At 40.1% G+C, this 24,706-nt stretch overlaps 1 protein-coding gene across 1 annotated transcript; it reads left to right on the top strand.

Moving 5' to 3' along the window:
• The first annotated feature begins 224 nt into the window (after positions 1–224).
• Positions 225–6,327, top strand: LOC109201935 (uncharacterized). Its single transcript, XM_025908438.1, has one exon. It carries the CDS (start codon positions 225–227, stop codon positions 5,772–5,774), a length of 5,550 nt encoding a protein of 1,849 aa, XP_025764223.1. The 3' UTR covers positions 5,775–6,327.
• The last annotated feature ends 18,379 nt before the right edge of the window (positions 6,328–24,706 follow it).

Raw genomic sequence — 24,706 nt, 5'->3', positions numbered from 1 at the left:
ATCTTCCAGAAGAGGAAGAAACACCAGACCAAAGAGAAACAGAACAAGTGCACAACGCAGAGGATATGGAGAACAAGGATAATGCAAGCAACGCAGACACACAGGCCGAGTCTAGACGCTCGCGTACATCCAAGCGTTCATCCACAAGTTCTGCACTTAAAGCACGAGCAAAAGCAGAGGCTGCACGTGCACAGCTGGCTTATTCAGAAAGGGAAGCAGCTATAATGAAACAAAAAACTGAACTTGAGGCTAATTTACATGTTTTGAGTTGTCAAAAGGCTGTCGCAGTAGCAGAAGCAGAGGTTGCAGTTTATGAAGAAGAGGAGGAGGGACTTTCAAAAAGTGAACTGCGCTATCCATTGGTGGGACCACCCGCTAGTCCAAAACAACGCACAGCAGAGTATGTACAAAAACACTCAGATATTTGCCTTGAAGGATTCAAACTAAAAGTAGATCCACTTGCCTGTCACAAAGCTGCACGTGAACAATGCGAAATGGCTATGAATGCAGATATAGACAATGACGGCTCACACAGTGCTCAAAAGGCTAATGTTAAAGTGGAACTCCAAACACAACAGAGAGAGAGACTGGATTCCCCCAAACCTCATCCGTTCAACACTCTTCAAACATCAACAGAGATACAGGGTGTCCAGGATATTACAAGGTACCTGACACGGAGGGAAATGTTAAGTACTGGACTTTTGCAGTTTGATGACCACCCAGAAAACTACTGGGCGTGGAAGGCATCATTTCAAAGTGCTATTAAAGACTTGCATGTTACAGCTCAAGAGGAGCTAGATTTAATGGTCAAATGGCTTGGAGTTGAGTCTGGTCAGCAGGCCAAAAGAATCCGATCAGTCCATGTCTTTAATCCAGCTGCAGCTCTCAACCTTGTGTGGCAAAGACTCGAGGAATGTTATGGATCTCCAGAAGTGGTAGAAAATGCACTGTTAAAAAAGATTGAACAGTTTCCCAAACTAAACAACAGAGACAACACAAAGTTAAGAGAGCTGGGTGATGTTCTGCAGGAAATAGAATGTGCAAAAGATGGAGGATACCTACCAGGCCTCTCATATTTGGACACAGCTCGCGGAGTCAACCCCATTGTGGAAAAGTTACCCTATGGACTGCAGGAAAAATGGATTGCAGCAGGAGCAAAGTACAAAGAAGAACATAAAGTTGCTTTCCCCCCTTTCAGTGTCTTTTCAAAGTTTGTAAGACAACAAGGCAAAATAAGAAACGACCCAAGCTTTGTCATCACACCTCCTGCCGACACAAGCTTCAAGAAGGAGAAAAGCTTCAGAGGCAGTAACAGGCAAGTGATTAGTGTACACAAAACGGACATTCCTACAGACACTAGTTCATCTCAAAATAGTTACAGCAAGCCAATAGAAAGCCCTGACAAGGTATGTCCAATACATAAGAAGCCTCACCCTCTTAAAAAGTGCAAGAGTTTTAGAGCAAAGCCCATAGATGAGCGCAAGTCATTTTTAAAAGAGAACAGAATCTGTTTTAAATGCTGTGGCTCTACTCAACATCTAGCAAGGGACTGCAGGGCTCAAATAAAATGCATGGACTGTGGTAGCGACAGGCATTTAGCAGTGCTACATCCGGGTCCACCCCCTGCTCCAGCTGAGAGCTCTGAAGCTGATAAAGATGATGGCGGGGAGACACAGGATAGTGCAAATGCCTCAGTTGTTTCCAAATGCACAGAAGTCTGTGGTGATGCAGATAGCCCACATTCATGCTCAAAAATAAGTCCTGTGTTAGTCTATCCAGAAGGCGAAAAAGAACGGGCTAGAAAGATGTATGCAGTACTTGATGAACAAAGTAACAAGTCACTAGCTAAGTCTCAGTTTTTTGAGCTCTTTAATATTAAGACACGCTCAGACACTTACAAGCTCAGAACATGCTCAGGACTGTCAGATAATGTCGGCAGAACTGCAGTAAACTTCATGATTGAGTCAATAGATGGTAAAGTGAAGCTCCCACTCCCAAACCTGATTGAATGTGACATGATTCCAGATGACAGGAGAGAGATTCCCTCTCCACAAGTTGCCATGAAGTTCCCACACTTACAGAAGATAGCTGAAAAACTACCTCCTGTAGAAGAACAAGTACCTATTCTGTTGCTTTTGGGAAGAGACATTATACAGGTACACAAAGTCAGAGAGAGAATCAATGGGCCACACAATACACCTTATGCACAGCGTTTGGATTTAGGCTGGGTTATAGTTGGGGAAGCCTGCATGGGGAAGACGCATACGCCCCCTAATGTGAGTGTTCTCAAAACACATATTCTTCAGAATGGCCGTGCTTCTTACCTCTGCCCATGTCCTAACACGTTTCATATCAAAGACCAGTTAAACACCACACCTAACCCCAAAAAGGACAGGGGAAACACAAACACCAATCAACTGGGAGAAACTGTTTTTGACAGGACACAGGAAGATGACAAACCAGCACTGTCAGTAGAGGACAAAGACTTCATTGACATCATGGAGAAGGAGGTGTATCAAAACGAATGTAACAGCTGGGTGGCGCCTTTGCCATTCCGCTCTCCAAGACCAAAGCTTCCGAGTAACAGAGAGCAAGCATTCAAGCGCCTCCAATCTCTCAGAAAGACACTGGACCGGAACCCTGAAATGAAAAGACAATATATCGAATTCATTCAAAACATGCTGGACAATGACCATGCAGAAGTCGCTCCACCTTTGGACTCAAACAAAGAACACTGGTACTTGCCATCCTTCGGTGTGTACCACCCGCAAAAACCTAATCAGCTGAGAGTAGTCTTTGACTCAAGTGCAGAATTTGAAGGACAGTCCCTTAACAAAGTCTTATTAAGTGGACCCGACCTAAACAACACACTACTAGGTGTCCTTATGCGTTTTAGGAAAGAGCCTGTAGCATTTTCGGCTGATGTGCAACAAATGTTTTATTGTTTTGAAGTGAGAGAGGATCATAGGGATTATCTGAGATTCCTTTGGTATGAAGATAATGATCCCGACAAAGGTATCTGTGACTATAGAATGAGGGTTCATGTTTTTGGGAATAGCCCTTCCCCAGCTGTGGCTATTTATTGTATGAGGCGTGCTGCAGTCGAGGGAGAAGAAGAGCACGGACATGATGCAAAGCAGTTTGTAATGAGACATTTTTATGTTGATGATGGTCTCGCATCCACAGCAACAGTGGAAGAAGCTGTTGAGACACTCACAAGCGCTCAAAAGATGCTGGCACAGTCAAACTTAAGGCTACATAAAATAGCCTCTAATGACCACAAAGTAGTGGAAGCGTTTCCTGCTGCTGAGAGAGCCAAGGATCTAAAAGACTTGGATTTAGAGTTGGACGACATACCCCTGCAAAGGAGCTTGGGGGTACTGTGGAATCTTAAAAATGACTGTTTTACCTTTCACGTCACCACTGAACAAAAGCCGTTCACCAGGAGAGGTGTCTTGGCCACTGTTAACAGTCTATATGACCCGCTGGGTTTTGTGTCACCCATCACAATGCAGGGAAAAGCTCTTCTCCGTGAATTGACCTCAGAGCAAAAGGACTGGGATGAATCACTTCCTGCAGAAAGAGAAGATGAATGGAGCAAATGGAGAAGCTCATTGAAGGATCTTGAGCGGCTACAGATACCGAGGTGCTACCTACCGTTCTCCCAAGCCATTGCTGTGAAAAAAGAACTGTGCATATTTTCAGATGCCTCCACCATGGCCATAGGAGCAGTGGCATATCTGAGAGCTCTTGATGGTGAAGGTCAGTGGCACACAGGTTTCATCATGGGCAAGTCCAAAGTAGCCCCAAGACCCGCTCACACTGTTCCTAGATTGGAGTTATGTGCAGCAGTGTTAGCTGTAGAGATGTACGAACTCATTAGAGATGAGATTGACATTGAAGTAGACACTGTCAGATTTTTCACAGACAGTAAAATCGTTCTTGGTTACATACACGACAACACAAAGAGGTTCTACACTTACGTGGCTAACCGAGTGATTAGAATCAGAAAGACTACACATCCAGCACAGTGGTTTTACATAGCCACTAGTGACAATTCAGCAGACACAGCCACTAGACCGATTGCAGCTTCTGCATTGGCTTCCACGAACTGGTTTAGTGGTCCTTCCTTTTTGACACAACACGACATAGAGAAGTCTCACTGTGATAGTTTCACACTGATCGATCCTGACACAGATGCAGAGATCAGACCTGATATAACAAGTTTTGTTACCAAAGCCTCAGTAACACAGCTAGAGCCATGCCGTTTTGAAAGATTCTCTCATTGGGTGAGATTGTGTCGCACTATTGCATCACTAAAGCGTGTGGCAGCATCATTCAAGAAAACAAACACAGAAGGTAAAGGCTGGAAGTGTTTCAGTGAAACTAACACTGCAGATGAAGTGTCTAAAGCAGCAAAGTTCATCATTCACACAGTACAAAGTGAAACGTTCAAAGAAGAGTACAGATGCATAAAAGAAAATCAGCCACTTCCAAAACAAAGCCGTCTTCAAAGGTTAAATCCAGTTATTGATGAAGATGGGCTCATCAGACTAGGAGGTCGATTGGCACCTGCTAACCTAACAAAAGATGAGAAACATCCGCTCATTATCCCAAATGCTCATCATATAGCCATCCTTCTTATTAGATACCATCATGAGAAGGTAGCACATCAGGGGCGTCACATAACAGAAGGTGCGCTCAGAGGTGCTGGATTTTGGATTATTGGCAGTAAACGGCTTGTCTCTTCTGTTATTTACAAGTGTGTTTTCTGTCGAAAGCTTCGAGGACGACTTCAAACCCAGAAGATGGCAGATTTACCCGTGGACAGGCTGACACCAATGCCACCGTTCACTAGTGTAGGACTGGATGTCTTTGGACCCTGGACGGTCACCACACGTCGCACCAGGGGAGGAAGTGCAGACAGTAAACGCTGGGCTGTGCTTTTCACCTGCATGTCCACGAGAGCTGTGCACATTGAGCTTATTGAATCAATGTCAACATCCAGCTTCATCACTGCGCTAAGGAGATTTTTCTGCATCCGTGGACCTGCTCAAATACTCAGATCTGATAGAGGAACAAATTTTGTTGGAGCATGCAATGAGTTGCAAATTGATCACAAGGACACAGAACTAAACTCATACCTGCAAGAAAAAGGATGCACATGGCTGTTTAATCCTCCACACTCGTCACACATGGGTGGATCATGGGAGAGACTTATTGGAGTTGCAAGGCGCATCCTAGATGGTATTCTGTTGAAAGCCGTACATGTCCAACTAACGCATGAAGTGTTAAGTACATTCATGGCAGAAGTAATGGCAATAATGAATGCAAGACCACTTGTACCAGTCTCAACAGATCCAGACAAACCAAACCTTCTCACTCCAGCAATGCTCCTTACACAAAAGGTCAATGCGTTATCTGCACGAACAGAAAGCTTTGGACCGCCAGACCTCTACTCAAAGCAATGGAAGCAAGTACAGTGTTTGGCAGACTCTTTTTGGAAACAGTGGAAAAGTGAATATCTTTCAACACTACAGCAAAGGAGAAAATGGACTGATGGTAAAACAAACATAAAAGTTGGTGATGTTGTGTTATTGAAAGATGCTCTCGCACACAGAAATGACTGGTCCATGGGAAAAGTTGTAAAAACATTTGAGAGCAAGGACAATAAGGTGCGAAAAGCAGAAGTAAAGACTGTGAAAGATGGAAGTGAAAAAGTGTTTTTGAGACCCATCGCTGATATGGTTTTGCTTTTATCAAGTGATAAATAAGTGTGTTTGTAATAGCTGTAAACTGTTCTAAATGTTTATCAGAAAAGTTTGTTGTAGTGGCACAATTGTATTGTACCAGGCGGGGAGTGTTCTGCCTTTTATAACTTGAACTGAATATTACAGTTGTAAACTGCCCTAGAGCTCCCTCTAGTGGCTGCTTTGTAATATGGGTTTGGTTACTTTGGGAAGGGAAAAAATGAGAACGTGAAGAAGAAATCAAAGATGGCGGAAAGTGATGCCGTAATGTTATCGTTCTAAGCTGATACGGACCTTAAAATGTTGTTGCCTTGGACAAGATATGTCTGTAAGTATGAGTGTCAATAAAATAATTATTATCTTTTGTTTTGTGTAAAAATGGTACGATAATTTGTACATTTGAAAGTTTTATCTTGTTAGCTTGCAGTAAGAGTGTAACAAGCTAGTTTACAATGTTAGTTAGCTAATACAGTATTTTGTACTTTCAGTTTTACGATGGTCAAAGAGAAGGCAATGGTCAGAGGCCATTCTTCAATAAATCAGCGCAAAAAGGAAAATAAGTCTGGTTTTTGGAGCATCGTTATCTCGCTGTCTAGCTGGTGACACTAAGAGACTCAGGGCGAGGACAGCACAAACACACTTTTCAATTTTCCTGATTGCTCCATACTGCTAAGTAGCAACAATCCCACCCCAATTTCTCTAGAAATTGCATAGTCTAGTTAGTAATAGAGTTAGTATTTCATAATACTAAAGCAATAGTAACTCAAGCGTGTACACTTGTGGTGATGACCAGTGTAGCTTTTCCCCTATGACTCACCCTCATTGAGCAATGTTACAACCTGGAGGTCACAGTACGTGTTTTCACAACATAACTTTATAATGAGGGTGATTACAGGAGCATTAAAAAGGAAATGATTCACCTGACATGTTTATAGCTGTGTATGTAGTGAATCAGTCTTTCCATCTTTAAATTATTGTTTTTTCATCACGCGTATTCCAGATCCAGCATGATTCATTGTTCTAAAGCTTTCCTGAGATCACTGCCAAATCCGCATTTACATACCCTATAATTAGATGAGTACAGGAGACTGCTGGGTACAGTGGGTGGACTCTGTTATGATTTCTCACCCATATCAGCCTGCGGGGATGATTGTTGTAAGCAGAAACATTTCAACCTCTGTAAGATGCCATTTTCTTCTGGTTTTATTGTCATCCAGACATAAAATCCTGTATTTTACAAAAAGAAAAATGATAGAGAAGGTGCACAAGCAGCAGCGAGTTGAGGTCTGACCATTTGTGCAATGTGTCTTGCAACACTTGTCCATAACTCTTATTGCTCACCCAGTGGAATTATTATTATTTTTCATACAAATGTGGCATCTGGTATGATCAGTCAAGACAGATTTTGTTTGTGCTGCAAGAGAATATATGCAGGATATATCTTATGGATGGTTTGGTATCTCTTGCTTTCAGTCACACAGAGTAGCTCACATTATGATTCAAGAATAGAACCACCATCAGTAGTCTTGAACTTCTTTGGAGGAATTTTGAACTGAACTATCCTTGCTTTGCAACATTACTTCTGTTCATTGACATTTGTGGGCCTTCATTTATGAAAGCTCTCTTGCAGTCCTGTCACAGAATTTCAGTCAACATAAGTTCCAGGCTTAGACTGGGCCTTTACAGCACTTTGATTCTTACCTTTTTTAGCAATAATGTTGTAGATTTCCTTGTCTCCTTGGGATCCTTGTCAAGTTGCATGACCCAGTTTCAGCTAAGCTTTGGCTATGAGACAGCCTCAAATGTGAGGTCATCTGTTTGACAGCAAAAGCTTATACAAAGGAATTTATGGTTGACACAGTCATACCAAGGTGCTCAGGTTCCGTGGTAGCAAAACAAGCCCGAACCATCACACTTGCACCACTGTGCTGGCAGTTGGTATAAAGTGTTTTTTCTGATATGCTGTTTGATTGTCGCGGTTATAGGCATTATGGCCAAATATCTAAACTTTGGTGTTGTCTGTCGAAGGGGACATTGCTCCAGAAGTCTTGTGGTACGTTCAGATACAACTTTGCAACCTTGAGCTGTGCTGCTCTTCTTTTTTTGAGTGAACAGGCTTTCTCTTGGAAACCCTGCTGAACAAGCTATACTTGTTCAGTTTTTATTTTGTCTTTTTCTAATCCGTTCCTAATAGGATGCTGCTGCTGCTATTATCATGCTTAACAATACTAAACCATGAGTGTTGTTGCCATCACTATTGCACGTTTCACTTTGCTATTCTTGTTCTCCTTTTTTCAACGTGTTGTTTGATGTGCGGACATGCTGCAAATCAATAAAGTTAAAGTTACCAAGTTACCAGATTGTGGCACCATGTCAACACAGATCTGAATGCTTGTCTGATTCGATGTATTATGCATCTTCCTATAAACTTGTGATATTCTACAGTTGAAGTTTTTTTTAGAGATTTTCAGAGATAAACATTTTTAGACTAGAAAATATTCAACAAAAAGCTTTGTTGAAAAATGGGATAAAGTGCACTACCACACACCAGCAAAATACTTTCAGACTGCAGCCGCATGGTGTCAAGAGCTGAGTGGCCAATACTGATTGTTTCCAAATCCTCATCCTCAAGCTGAAGCCAGGTAATTCAGTGTTTAGACAGAAATACTACAGTTTAATATCTTTTTGTCTACAAACCATTAGTAATCACTCTAACGCTCCAGATAATTTCCTCTTTTTCCAGTAATTGCTGCTGATGTCATTAAAAACTTTTAAGAAAAACCAGAAAAGCATGGAAAATATCAGATACATGGAAACATGGGCTGTATTAGAAATGATTTTACAAAAACGATTTTTTTCTCTTTGTGAACCCCTCTCGTGAAAGGCCGATGCATTACGTAGCTGAACTGTAGAAAACACATAATTTCCCTGGTTTGTTGCACAGCATTGGCGACATGCCTGCTTTCACTGCATCAATATTTCAGCCTTTGCTTCCGCTCATCAGTGATGCCATGTTGAGTCAGATGTTTGAATTTAAGAGTCTTAGATCATTTCGCATGGGCTGAGAGAAAGGTTAAAAAAGGGAGGGGAAGGCATAACAGAAATGCTGTTATTTCTATACTTACTCTCAGTTTAATACTATAAAAATGTGTTACTGCAAAATCTTAGTTTATACAATAAACAGAGAAGAGATTTTTTGGCCTGTGTGTGGAAGAGCTCTAAAACCAGGCCTTTCCATGAGTTATGACATTCTTATTAAAGGATGGCAGGAAGCCCGAGTTTAACATTACAGCCCTGAATAACAGTCTTCCACTGCTAAGTAGGGATTAATCTCCTGAGTGTTAAAGAGATGAATGACAGTGTCCAAATAGATGATATAGGCACTTTTCTCCCCTTGTGTGAAGTATTCAAGTACAGGGTGAAGCTCTGATCAGTTGATGGCATATTTGAATAATTTATACTTTGATAAAATATTTAATTGCACTTCTAAATTATTAATTTGAGGGGACACAGTAATGATTTTTCAAGAGATCATCATTATCACGCGTTATCGTTCGGTTTCTGTGTGGTCGTCAATCTCAAAAGGGTTCAGAGGCCCAAGGACCTCTAATGTGCTGCTTATGAGTTGTGTCTGAGTTATGTGGGCACCGCTCCCCAGTCAATGATGACCTTTTGAACTTCCTGTTAAGATGAGGTCAAACTGCTCCGTGTTTACCAGGATACACAAGAATTCTTGCAACATAAAAGGTCTGCAGGGAATTCCACAAACAGTCCATTTCGAATGAGAGCTGTTGTGCCTTAAAGGGCCAAGCATGTGACCCCTGGCTCATAGGTTAGACAAATAAAGCTTAATGGCAGACGATAGGAGCAAGAATGTCAGCTTTGAAACCACTTTGTTCAGGACAGTTCAAACAACCGCTTTTTAAGCCTTTGTTTTCCTCTTATGGTCTAGTTGTTTGCTCTTTTCACTGGTCACCAGCTTCTGAAAGTATCTGTTTTGAATTAAGTTCTAAAATTGTGGTTCAGTAAAATTTTATATTCAATTTGTTAATTCATTAAAAACATTAAACTAGCAAATACCAGCTTTGAATTAGCTTCAGCTAAAAGCACACTGTATTTGATTCTTCACTGTATTGATCAGCTGGTTGTCTTCCTTTTATTCTTTTTGATGAATAATGAATAATGAGTCATTTTTAATATATACACAAAATTTTGCAAATACTGCAAGTTCTCTGTTGAATAATTTTTTTTTTCATTTTTTAACTGGGACTGGAGAAAATTACTAATATAGACCACACATGCACAATAAAACATGCTTCACTTTAGCAATAACTCGTTGCTGAATAGAAGTGTTTGTTGAGCTGTCATGTGAAATGCTGTGGTTAAACTTGGCTTCGTTTCTGTATCTCATGACCTCCTTTGAGGGCAGGCAGTCTGAGCTGACAGAGGCTGAGGACCAGGGAAACCCTGCAACACAAACTGCAGATGCTTCTGACTGAGGACCAACTAACACGTTATGTTAGTACTGTCTGAACACAAGCCTAGAAATTTCCAAAGCAAGAACCCGGATTTACATGGTCATTACTGTCAGGATGTGATAGTGGACTGTTGACTAACCACCAGGGTGAGAGGCAGAGTAGGGTAAAGTGTCACTGACCCCTGTTCACATGATGATCTTGGAACAGATATGTTCAAGATACATCCAGCTTGCAAACATACAACTGAATATGGTTTAATCAAGCTCAAATTAAATATACTATTTTTTCAGAAATAACTCTCAAAATGTACATGTATGTATGTGCACAAAATAATTATTGCCAAGTTACAAGCTAGAACTAAGTTTATCCTGAATAAATGTACTGCCTTAGATTAATACAATTTGTTTTTTCCAGAAGTTTGAAACGCTCCTTGTAATTGAAATATGATATAAAAACATGGAAGGAAAAATTAAGACCGCACTAAACTTTGTACCACATTTCTTGGGCTATCAGCAAGAGTGACAAGACAGTGACTTATATCCAGATTTTAGGGTTAAAATAAAATGCTATCATAGTCTAGGCAACAGGTTTTAAGGCTGTAGTTTCAGAGTTCAAGATAGAATTGTTCGTTTTCTGTAAGCAATCCCTCTTTACAATTCTGTAAAGAGGGATTGCTTGGTCTTGCTGTTTAACTGAACAGTTAAACAGCAACTGTTACATTAAAGGAAGTGAGCTTTTATTCAGTTTTCCTCTGCTTCCTGAGCACTGATGACAGCAGAGTTCATTTCACACAGTCCATTGTTGCTGCCATTGGTGTCAAGCCCTGGCGGGTTACGCAACCCACATACATCCAACTGTTTGACTGGCAGAACGGATGTGGCGGCTCCTCTTAGCCAGGCCTTGGCATTCTCCTGTTACTAAGTGTGCAGGCAGACAGGTCCTTGTGTGTATCCCTTACACTTGTTTAGGCAGGCAGGAAGTTCCTGTTGACATGAATGAACTGGCCTTTCAATAATTCAGGAGGAGCTTAGGGGAGAATGGCTGCCTCTCTCTGACGGCCATTAGCTCAGCAACTGTCTTGCTTAGGCTGGCCCGGAGAATCTGTGTGCATGTGTGTACGTGTCAGTAAGAGAAAGAAAGAGGATGAGGAAACAGTGTTTGTTTTATGTTAAGTGGTTGCATTACAGTGTGTGTGTGTGTGTGTGTGTGTGTGTGTGTGTGTGTGTGTGTGTACACACACGGATGATGGTGTAGATGTGTTTCTTCTTAACATCCCTATGTGAGCCATAAAATAAAGTAACAGTAAAAAAAAACTGTTAAAAATATGCATATATATAATTGTATTTTTGCCAGTCCCACCTTACGTCTCCTTGAAATGGAAACATGCAAGTACTCTGACCTGGACTTCCATGGAGCAATCCAAAAATAGCACGATCTGGAGGAGCTCAAGAACCCAACACTGAAGAACTGAAATCGAGTAAGGACTTTGTATTTTATGGATATGGCTCACATGACTGGACCTACACATTTCTAATGACCCTAGGTATTTGTCCACTTGCTTGTTCCTTATGGCATTCGACTTCTCATGAAACCATCATTACATTTTTGTGTTGTCAACTCTAAGCACTCTAGTTAGTTAGTAACTTAGGAAGGAAAGTAGATAGAAAGGTGAGCTAATGTTATGCTAGATTTTCTGGTATTCTTGGACAACATTTTGCTCTGAAGCTCAGGCCAGCTCTTTGTTGTTCATGTTGCATGTTAACTCTGGACTTTTTACAACTTACTTATGCCAAGAATGTTAGTTGCAGCACCTTCAATGTGTCAAGAGGCAAAAATGTAGGCTCCTCTATGAGTTGTGTAAGTTAAATCACATATGAGAATACCCATTTTCCAGGTTGTTTGGATGTTATTGTGGTTCTCACATTTGTGGGAACTACAGTGTACTGAATTATTAAAACTGGCACTTTAAACTTAAACCTTTTCTTCATAAATCACGATCTGCTGTCACATTTTGTCAACCAAATTATACATCAAACACACCATCATCGCAACAGTGCTATTGTAAATGCTTCTTGTTATCTCAGTAGACTAAACAAGCCAGACTACAAAAACCTGTTTGACCATAAAACCCCAGTGCACAGACGCTCCCCTCCCCTCAGTACAGCATTCACACTACACTGGGCTCCACTCTTCAGCAACTCTTTTGAAGTCATCCCCCGCAGATCTCCACCATTAGGCACCCTTCCATCTGCCACAGCTACTTCATTATCAGCCTACTGCTGCTGCCATAATCGGAAAGAGAACAGCATGCCAGTGTAGGAATGCTGCTTCCTGAACTGAACCCCGCTCATTCCCAGTCCAGCTAGCTGTCAGCCCTTACTGCATGAAATATCCCAATAACTTGTTCCTCCTCACCTCTCACAAGATTATTAAGTCTTACAAGATGACCCACAATTGCACATAGGCTCCAAAAAAAACATTTTGTTTGACTTGTTTGTTTTTCGATTTTGACCATGAGTAACCACAAAAGTTAGCCATCTACAGTGGCCATTTTCCTAACTTCACCTTGGGTAGTCAACAACTGACCTATAACTCTGTATATTTGTTCATTTACTCGCACATGTAAGACTCATTTGTTGGAAATTTGACTATAGTGGGAACAGAGCATTCCAGTTTGACTTTCAGTTGTATTTCCTGGAGCCAGAGGACATCAAAAAGAAGCTAAATCAAATAAAAAGACCTGAAACAGGATATACTCTGAGGCCTAAAAGACAGTGTACCTTGTGAAACTGGCAATGTTCCTGTGCTCTCTGCTGGGGTCAGCTTGTAATATTAAAAGGAAGGCTTTCTTGGAACATACATTTACACACCTGAACCTTTCCTGAATGAAAGTTTTTATTTTCCAATGAATCATCTTGATGTTTCAAGTGAGCACTCCCCATTAAAGCACACACAACATCTGTTTCTGGAACAGAAAAAGAATTAGTATGCCATTTAGCTATCTGGCATTCAATATACTGTTCCTGTCTTTTTGTGTTTTATATGAAGGACTGTAAACATACAGATAGCCTGTGGCTTTGTGGTTCCCCTCTCCTTTACCTAAATTAGTGACTTCCTTTCAAAGCGGCAGTAAAATGAGCTGTATTCCTCATTATCCCTCCAGTTTTTTGTTGCGCCAGACAGAGAGATCAAGTTTAGGTCAGCCAGGTTCTTGTTTGCGTGTGATTGGGGGGCCTGTTTCTGCTGCTGCTCCAGACACTTAATGTAAATGTTACACAGATATGAGCTGATTAGTGAATGACCACATGCTGAGATGCTTTGAAGTTGCTTTAAAATGTGAACAGTACACAAGAGTTGTGTAAGGAAATGATGAAAGTGGATTTTCTATAACTCTATTTTATGAACCTATAAGGTCAGATGTCAAACAGAGTTTAGGTCTATGAGGTCAGTGGTGCTGCAAAATAAAACTTATTATTTGCATATTATAGCTGTAGTACTCATATAGAATACATTAACTATATTCTTTGAACAACAATTTAACATTTTAAAATAAGAATGAATCACAAAAGGAGAAGCAGGAAATTACAAATAAATATTACAAGTATATTCAAATAAACTAAAATTAGTACATAAATAAAAAAAATACAACCTATCATGCAAGTCCTCCCTTGCTACTTTATCTGGTGATGTAAAATCAGCTGTCAGAAACCTGGTTATATTATTTGTGTGTTCCAATAGTAACGTTTAAAAAGCAGGAAAAACAGGATTTGTTTTGCTTCCTACAAAGGTAGAGCCGTTCATGCATCACTAACAATACAGCATAATAGTTGTTTTTTACGCTTAAAAACAGAGCTGCAGCACATTCATGGATCGAGTCTGGTCAGTGCCCTGCGTGTGGTTAATTTAAGTGAGCCACAAACACACAACAGTGGGAGGACAGATTAAAAGTTTTATAGTTTTACTACAGTTTCTGAGTGAGAAATATAAGTTCAGGGGGCATTCCAAAGAGAAATTCTGACTTTATGTGGAACGCACTGTTGATCTAAATCTCACCTTTCAAGAATATAAATACCCAGTCCTGCTACTACCACCATAGGAATATTATATGTTTACAATCAACACAATTTCTTTGTGACACACTATCATTCCTGCTTTTACTTTCACTCGGTTAGAATACTGTAAAAGTCTCTTATAGGTTAACAGAAAGCATTAGACTTAAGATTGTGCAAAATGCAACAGATATCTTACAAAAGCCAGGAAAATTGAACGTATTACACCAGTTTTAATGACTCTACACTGGCTGCCCAGTTATCTTATTGATTTTAAAGCCCTTCATGGGCTGTTCTCAGAGGATAATCTTGACCTGTGGTTCCAGTACCAACTCAAAGTCTGAGGCAGAAACCTGTTAACTGTTCCTACATCATGCTTGAGACGCAAACAAACATTTTAGGGCTCCGTGGTTTTAGGATAACCTGCCTGGGGAACACCAGCTCACCTCATTAGTTTCATCTTTTAAATCACTGCTAAAAACTCATTTATGTAATAAGGCTTTTTTGTAAATTGTAGCATTTTGTATTAGCATTCTTAGCTTAACTCCATCTTAGTCTTTTAACTTTTAGAGTTTTCTGTTCATTTCAAGTTATTCATCACATTGTAACATCCTTATTTTGATGGTGCATTTGAGTCTTGCATGGTCTATTTTAACTGATATGCAAACTGCTTTTATAATTTCCTCCTAGTTTGTTTTTGTATCCTGTCTTTCTTTGGCAAGTGCTATTTAAATAAACGTTATTATTATTATTGTTGTCATTACGTGTGGCAGATGACACCACAGTGCTGGTTTGACTGTGATCTCATTCAGCACATGGTTCGGCACCAGTTCCTCAACAATGGGGTCACAGCTCGGTCATCGTGACACTACACTAAAAAGATAAATCAAGTTAGAGGTCAGTGTTTGTTGAGTATAACCACCACTCTTTCCTGACTCCGCTCTCCTCACTACCTGAACCAAAGTATTGCGCCACTTGTCAAGGTTCAGACCTGGACTCAGCAGGTTTATATCAGGCTTGGAGGTAAACACACGTTTATGGAAGGCAGTTATTTTAGATGTGAGCTTGTTGGGGGCAGGCAGGAAATCCACAGATTTCTCTCTACAGTGAAAAAAACACAGATGGTCTGTTACAGAATTCACTTTCTCGGGGCACCTCAGCAATAGAAGTAGCTGCACAAAAGAGAAAAAAAACAGTAATTCAAATAAGCAGCGCAAACACAGAAGATGGGAGTCAAACAACACTGGCAAGTCTGGCATCAACTGAGCAAGTCCTTTAGCTTTAAGTAGCAGGAAGGTAACACGGGGCGATCGTGGCTCAAGAGTTGGCAGTTCGTCTTGTAATCGGAAGGTTGCTGGTTCGAGCCCCGGCTCGGACAGTCTCGGTCGTTGTGTCCTTGGGCAAGACACTTCACCTACCGCCTACTGGTGTTGGCCATAGGGGCCGATGGTGCGATATGGCAGCCTGGCTTCTGTCAGTCTGCCCCAGGGCAGCTGTGGCTACAACTGTAGCTTGCCTCCACCAGTGTGTGAGAGTGAATGAATAGTGGAGTTGAAAAGCGCTATATAAATGCAATCCATTATTATTATTATTATTATCCAGTTCCACACAGGTGAGTTAACTGCAGCTTCAACAACAGCTTGCAGGTGCATCAGCCAGGAGGGCAGGGAAGCATAGAGAAACCTAGCCTCTGAAACAAACATGCACAAACACAAACAGGTCAGGGAGACAGACAGAAAATGGCAGGTGAACACAGAAGGCGCCATGTAATGTTTTCAAGCACACTTTAAGGATCTATATTTAGATTATGTTTTGCCGTTTTTACTCACTTAAGCACACAATTGATATTCAAATATGAAAAATCAAAGCACTCTCGAGTGCAGGTAATCAAATCATAAACCATAAATGAGACCAGCGCTACTTTCAAAATCTCTACAAATTAAAAAAACAAAATCCCCATCTGACCAATCAGAGGCATGATTATAATAGTTTTTGCCTGTGAAACTCTGAAAAAGTTTCCTCTTGCTATATAAGAAATGAACACGTAAATGACAGCTGTGTTGAATTTTTAAATAAAAGTATTCATAAAAACATGCAGCATGAAAGGACTAGAGGGACTGAGAGATTCCTCAGATCTGTAGAAAATTTCATCACTGTCATGCATTGTCAAAATTCAGAGACCCCCAAATTCCTTTTACTTTACAGTTTACCGTATGTGTAAGTCATTTAGCCCTTTAGAGCTGTTGTGCTGATTTATTGTTATCACTGTTTGGCCTTTCTAAACTGTGGGTTTGGTAAAGCCATTTTTGGAGTTGATACGATGATGAAGAGCTGCTGTACAAACTACTCGACTAGAAACCTTCTTTTTTATTCTTTTTTTTTTAAACACATGATTGGAGGAAAAAGTACATACCCAGCAAAAAAACAAAACAAGTTTTTGTTTGAGTTTACAGGAACAGGAGGCGTGATACAGCAGGAAGCATGGCCCCTGTGTGTCAGCAAGTAAGTGCGAATGTGACAAAAGAAAAAGAGACAGGAAGCCACATGCTGCTAATTCTAACTTCTTCACTTTTCAGTGGAAGAATACTGACTTACTGTGCATGAGAGGTTGGTGTGAGTGTGGTCTTCATTTGTCAACACCTCTCTTCTCTGACTGTGTCAGGAACTTTAGGTCAGTGTGATATGGTATCTCCCAACAAACTCCCTTCCACCTACACTCCATATATTCCTTGAGGTGAAACCTCTGTTTTCTCTCCAACTATCCTCTTCCACGCAGCCAAGACTTTACAGCCTCCAACACTTCAGAGCAAAATGAAAGGAACTGTTAAAATATCATTGGCTGTTTTGTGATCCAACGTTCTCCTTGATCCCAGCCTGTTTCTGAAGGGAGTAACATGGAGGAATAAACACAAGATAAGTACTATTCCGTGTGCGTCTGAGACACTATTTCCAGCTTTGTAAGAAGAACATTTAAAACCCTGTCACATAAACTTAAATAGGCGAGACTCTATTGAGCTCCTCTCAGCCGTGACAGAGAAACCAGCATCCTTATCTGCCTCCCTAACTCCTTCTGTCTGTCATCTCAAAAGCTGACCTCTTAAACCCATGGTGACCCCCACCATCCCCACCAGTGGCAGACTGAATGAACCATAGGAAATATGTTGCCTCACAGGAAGCCGCTACAACTCCCTGTTGTGTACAGGGGAATGTGATGCTTTTTTACACCATTTGACCTGGTGCTCTCATCAGCACTGACGTGTTACCTCTCTGCTAACGTTAGAATGTGGGAGCACTGCAGCCACTTGTGTTATTTCAACGTACACACCCTGTCTTCCTGTTTCACTTGTTTGCTATATTCTTTTCTCTGGAGAAGAATATAGCAAATATTTCTTCCAATTCATTTAGTTGCAAATTATCAGAATATTGAAGCCTATTTATTTGACTTATATTATAGCTAAAGATTTTGATTCCTGGATGGTTGTTGATTTAGAAAATATTTGTATCCCTTCAAATTTTGCTCACTTTTTCATTTAGAAAAAGCTAAATGAAGAAAAGCATTTCTCCCTATCTCTCAATACTCAGTCGTTAAAAAAATGAACAGACTTATAAATTTCAAAATGTAACCATTTGTAGCCCCTTGGTAGCACTGCTGCTTTGGACCTCTACAGACTTAGATTGGATGACTTATTCAATTCCTCTTGAAAAATCCCTCAAATCTTTTTGAATCTTTTTCAAACTTTATAGATTGAAAAGATTTCAGCTGTGTATATCAGCCAGGCTGAAGCCACTACAGTATTGTCTTTGACTATATACTGTGGTGAAAGGTGAATATTCTCCAGTTCTAAAGCTCTATGGGGTTCTCAGTGAACAAGGACAACTTAGGTTCAACTCTAGGATGTGTCCCAGTGACTTTATATTTATTTTATTTTATATTTATTGACTCATTGTGCTTCTGATAGCACAACTTTAGAAATAGATCAGATTTTAAAAAGATCCTCTATGATCCGTAACATTATCCAATTATAAAGCTCTGTAGCTAATAAAAATCCATGACTTTTCATGCTAACAGCAGGTTTTATCCAGGCTGAGTAACACAGGGTAGAATAATCCAGTCGTGAAGTATCCCGCAAGAGTCAAACTACCAGCCAATTACCTACTGCTTCATGACATGGAACCTCCTCTCAGGTTTCACTGCAACCAAGCTGATCAGGCACATGAGTCAATACACAAGCACAGCTCAGAAGGGCATTGGGAATAACACTAAAAGGCAAAAACACCAGCTCCTGCTTAATAGAGCAGTATACCAGGACTAAGATCAGGAAAATCAAACTTAGTCCTGCCTGCAGTGACTACAACAAAGCCTCCAGCTCATTGTCCCACACATGGATATTAGAATGCTTGGTACTGTATAAGGCTAAGAGTGCATTAATAACATTTATCGGGAACTCAGTGGGACTGTGGAAGACAACATTAGATGGCTGCTATAAGGCAATCGGACCATCAAGTGCCTGACCAGGATTCCCAGCAAAGATATCAAAATATTACTTAGATGAGATTAGTGTGGCCAAATGGTTGCAAAGAGAGGGGTGGTGATGTCGAGTGAATGCATGGAATTGCTAGAAGGCAAAATGGTAGACGTAAAACAGCTACAAGTACCTGAGTTTCCCACTGGCCAATGGCAATCATGATAAAGATGCACAAAGGCCACAGCCAAATACCTCCAGAAGGCAGGCGTGTACTAAGAGGTCAGCTGGTATAACACCTAACACCTGCGCCATTAACACATATGCCAATTGGCCATCAGATACCCAGATTCAATTCAATTCAATTTTCAATTCAGTTGAACGACAACAGTTCCCTCGAGCCACTTTATGTTGTAAGGTAAAGACCCTACAACAATACAAAGAAAACAAACAGAAGAGTAATAAGTTAGCTACTGGAGGAGATGGGTCCCACTAATGTCAATACAGGCTCTGTGAGCAAACGGAAAGAGGAAGAGTGAGATTAGTTAGTTTCAGACTCACAAACAAACAAGTAGCATATGTGAATACATCAGAGACATTCATAGGGGGTGACACGCACACTGTTTGACTCTACTGAAAATGCCAGCCTTATTACATCTTTTCAAAAGAACCTACGTTAGTTTAGAACTGTATGTTCAGTCTACTTGTCATATGGACAGAAAGTTGGCTATTGTGATAAATGTAAATTTCCAATGAGTTGTCCATGAGATGTACAAGTGGCTCTTTATGGCCTGATTATGTCCTTCAAAGCCAAATTACCGCACTTGAACCCAAGGTAGCTAACCTCTGACTGGCTCACAGACGTTCTCTGTAAGGGCGTTACCGCACAAAGCTGGCCTCAGAAAAACCTCAAACAAGTCATAAAATATAGTGATTTAGTTACTCTGTTAAAACTCTGTTAAAAGTGCTTAAACACCTAGAGACAATCCAGCATTGTAAACTCATAGATTTGACCTTTGTTCAGTGTGCAGCAGAATTATTAATGCTCTGTATAAACTTGAAAAACAGAAATTTTAAAAAACTGTTTTTGTGGATATGTATTTATTGGTCTCTGCTTTTGATTTGCCTTGCTGAAATATGTGAAATATGAAGACATGGACAAGCATGTGACCAGAAAAGACATTTCTGGCACAAGCTTGTGTTTGTGTTTGCCCACAAGCTTGTAGAGTAGATCAGTTCACACCATATATGTATGCAAATAAATATCGAGGTTGTACCATATTTCCTCTGGCGGGTGGGGGTGGGGGGGGGTAAGAAGAGCAGGGAATGGAAAACGATGGCTCAATATTCTGCATTGTCCTGCTCTAATCCCCCCTATTTCACAGAATAAAAAAAAAGAAAAAAAAACATTTGACACCTTTCACAGGCTTAGCCAACACTTCCAGTTCCTCCTACACACTTAAGGTTACACAAATTCACACAACACTTGGAACATTCACAGGTTTCAAGTGTTTCCTTACTCTGTTCTCTCAGCATGAAATCAGCTTTTCATTAAACGTTGGGGGTTCTTGTCAGTCACATCCCCACTTCTCCCCCACCTCATCTCTTTCATCCATTCTTTATGGCTCCTCCTCCTTTTGGCACCCCATACGGCCTTTGTAAAGATTCATGCCCTGTGCCTAGCAAGGAAGTGGGGTTATATAGATCTTGTAGCAATAAAGAATACAATAAGATTTTATCAAACTTCTTTTTGTTTCCTGTAGCTAGACAATCTGTAATTTACAGACCCTTTCAATTTAAATCATGAATTATATATTAAAACACTCCATGACACCACTGTACACTCATATGTAGTACATTATTTTTCTTTGCACATTATTTTTCTCAGTTTATGTAAAAAAATCTATACTTTAATCTTAAAAACTGTACAGTGCTCTGTTTGTGTAACTATTGTCCATGATGTAAATATTTTTTTCTGTAAAAACTGTGTGCGTTTCTGTTCTGTATCCTGTTCTGTTTGTATATGTGCTTTTATTCTGCTGCTGTCACAACCAAATTTCCCCTTGTGGGACAATTAAAGGATTATTCTATTCTAATCAATCTATCTATCCATCTATCTATCTATCTATCTACCTACCTACCTACCTACCTACCTACCTTTGCGTTATGCTTTGCGTTGGATCAATCCAACATCAACTTTCCTGCTTTAAAAAAATACTAATTAAATCAGCAGATCTGTTTTAACCTTTAGCTGCAGATAAGCATCTCAACAAAAAACATTAAAATAAGGTAAAGATAACAAAACCCATTTGGACATGTGTCACAGCACAAATGTAAGAGAATGCTGTTAGAAAACAGTCGCCTTGATTAATCACATGATTATTGTGAATATGTAGCTTGATGCATGCCCAATTATCCAGGTAAGGATATCACAGAAAGTTAATTCTGTTGATTCAGATGTAGCATCTTCAAGTGTGACAAACTCTTTTAAATTCAGTCTCCCATTTGAAAACACTGAAGGTGTTTTGTTGTTTTACATAAATGTAAAATCGAGTTCCTGCTTATTTGACCCCCTCAGTAATTAACATTATCCTGCTATTTTCACATCTTCTTCAGTGGGCGTGGTAGTTTTTGCAGGTGACATGTGACCTCAACGACCTTTTGACTGACTCCATCCCCCATCCCCTACTCATGTGGAAAGAATTTATTTTCAGCTTCTTAGTTCCTTTTCACTGCCCCTTTCTCCTGCAGTCCCACCCTTTCTATGCTTCCTCCTGGGGCAGTGAGAGTGCAGCTGTTGCTCTCAGCCCTCTATTATCCACCCGGAAGGGGTGAGTAGGCCAGGGCAGAGGAGGGTAGAGGACTAGAGCTGTGGAAGGAGAAAAAAGAAAATCAAAAAAAAGGCAGAGGAAAGTATGAGATGATAAGTTCACATTTCTGGGAAGCAGTGGGCGTAGTCCTGGATTACTTGAACAGGTGTTACCCCAGTTTCTTTTCTGCTTTGCCCTCCTCTGCTTCCTTAGACAAACATTAAAATATGCTGGAGTGAAATCCTACAAACATAATGGATAAAAAGGGGAAACCATTCACTTTGCCTGCAATTTGGAACAGTGTTATATATATCACTTGTTTCCGGAGTGACACAAAATAAAACTCAGCTTTTGTGTAATAAACCATATGTTCAGAATTAACTGCCTTTTTTTACTGTAAATCTTTATTACTGCGCGTAATATTTAACATACCACTACAATAATCCAACCTTTTTTAGTTAAAACATTAACTATTCAAATCATACTTTATACAGCACTGTTAAATACTTGGATACAACAATATCAAGTATCTTTAAAGTCTTTGAAGCCCGTTTTTAATAGTAAAGATAGTACCTTCTGTCTTTATTATAGTAAGTAACTATAAGCATAAGTAATCAATATTAGTAATGAATTTAGATGAAATGGTTGTCAAGTGAGTATAGGTAGACTTTTTGTTTAAAAGTAAGGAAGTAATGTCATTGAAGTCATAAAAATGAAGAAAAATACTACTTTAAATTCAGGAACTCTGTGGAGAGTGACATATTTGGACTCATTTTGGCAAGAAAACGTGACTGGCACACACTGTGCATACAGGCGACATGGGGGTTATGCTGCAGAAGCTTCAGGGAAGACGTTTTCTTTGAAAAAGTTTGAAACTTCTTTAAACACAGCCTGCAACTCGTGAAATCTGTTGGTAACTTTCTGTGTTTGCCGATTCCTGTAAACCACAATTCTTCTCACTGGAGAATAAAAATGTAAACATTTCATCGTCAGTTTTTTAAAAGCAATCTTTAACCAATAGCTTGATTTTGGCTTTAAACAGAAAAGGAGGAGAGAAAGAGAGAAAAGGAATACTGTATGACTTCTAACAGTTCACTCTTCGGTCAACCAGTTACTCCATTAAAACATAAAGTTGGTGACAGCAGGCTGATGTGACTGATATTCACTCCACTAACCAGCTACTTTACCTTGACCAGAAGGAAGCCACCATGTAAACTGAACTCTGTTCCCCCATCAGTCAGTTGGCTCACTCGCCATCCTATCCATCTCACTCCTCAGGATCAATTTGGCTGAGTTGAATGGGGGGTCAAGGCAATTTAATGCTCCTCCTGCATTGTAAAACAGGAGAGGAAGGGGTCAGGGCCAGGCAGGTGGCGGTCAACTTTGTGTGGGCTATCTGCATTCCTCTGTGTAAGTGTGTGCATGCTGGGGGATTGGAGGCAAGAGGGTTGACAGGAAGCAGACCACTGCCAGTGGTAAACGCCATCATAAAATGGGTTGTTTTGTGTGTGTGGGAGAGTGTGTCTGTACATTTGTGTTACAGACGCAGATTCCTGCGGCTCTCAGAGTGAGAACTCGTTTCTGGTTTGGGAATAATAGTCAAAAGTCTTAATCATGCTGCAGTCCAGTTAGAAAATTGGAGCTTAACCAACTGGCACCACAATCTTTAATAATTAGGGCCAGAGGCTTTTCTCTTTTTCTCTTTACTATTAGTGACATATGTCAAAATGGTCATAATTCTGTGACTGCACTTAGTAACACCAGACATACTAGCACTTGCTTATCAGTTTCAACATGGTACAAACCTAGTAAGTCCACTAGGCTGGACGTAAGATTGCTTTTGTGACACTTGGGAGAAAGTGATCCAGATGATCTTTCAAACGTTAGGTAAACATTTTAAGATTAATGGAAGCGACTGATATTTCTGAAATGCATTCAATACATTGTTGATCAGAAATTTTGGAGACAAGAAAAACATAGTTGAATGTCCACAGTATCTTTTAAAATGTGGTTAAAAAGCAGAAATTATTGCACAAATTGACAGTTAAACTGGGGACCTACATGGAATATACTGGCCGATGCATGTCTGCAGAATATTCTAATGTTATTCACTGAGGGGTTTTTGTTTGTTTGTTTGTCTTGTTTTTTATAAATGTTAATTTTCTTATTTAGGAGACTGACTGGCCTTGAAATTTTCATAAAGATAAAACTAAGAGATAAAGATAAAATAAACCTTAACATGCCACTGGCAACTTGATGGATGTTTAAAGAATTAAAACTTACCTAGTGTTCACTACTTATTTACATTAGTTTAAAGTATTCTTTATGTTATAATGAAGCTCTGTATCTTTGCATATCGTATGGACTTCAAATCACATTTCCATCTTTGGTATTGTGGTTGTTGTTGTCTAGAAGACTGGGTTCAAATCCACCAGCCAGCCAGAGCTTTCCTGTGTGGAGTTAGCATGTTCTCCCTGTGTCTGCATGAGTTCTCACTGAACACCTTTGATCCTGCTGTAAAAAGACATGTGTATTAGATGATTTGGTGATTATAAATTAACCATAGATTTGAATGTGAGTGTGAAGCTAGTCGCTTTGTGCTAGCACTGCAGTAGTGACCTGGTCAGGGTGGACCCTCACTCCAGGATCAAGTCAAGTGGTTAGGAGAATGAATGCATGAATGAATGAGTTTCCAGTATATTAACAGCAAATTTAAATATATACTTTTTGAGGATGCTTTATTATTTGCATGCAGATTTTGCAAGTGTGTATTTTAGTCAGTAGTGTAGTTTCCAGGGAGCAAGGAGAAAGGAAGCAATGAAAAGGAGCCTAAACACAACCAAGCTGGATTAAGGTCCCTTGTCTTTATTTCTGTTGTCTGTTTCCATTTTCCTCTCACAGGGTCACCAGATAACATGTGGGGGTTGGGAAGTTCACGTCCACCAGCAAACATCAGCGCTGCAGACAAACGCATGATTTCTGAGCCATTGTTGTTTCCTAGTGTGACAGATGGCTCTACCCACTTACTTCCCCTTTACTGGATATTTATTATCTTGTCATATGGCTGCTACGTGACTGCTACAGGGTCTGACTCACGATTCTCAGTTTTCTATTAACCAGATGTTAAATAGATAGACTGGCATAAAGAGTTGTAAA

Source organism: Oreochromis niloticus, linkage group LG7 (genome assembly GCF_001858045.2).
Source record: "Oreochromis niloticus isolate F11D_XX linkage group LG7, O_niloticus_UMD_NMBU, whole genome shotgun sequence".
Classification (NCBI taxonomy): Eukaryota; Metazoa; Chordata; class Actinopteri; order Cichliformes; family Cichlidae; genus Oreochromis; species Oreochromis niloticus.
The sequence above is the reverse complement of the archived record's forward strand: the minus strand, read 5'-3'. Positions and strand labels throughout refer to the sequence as shown.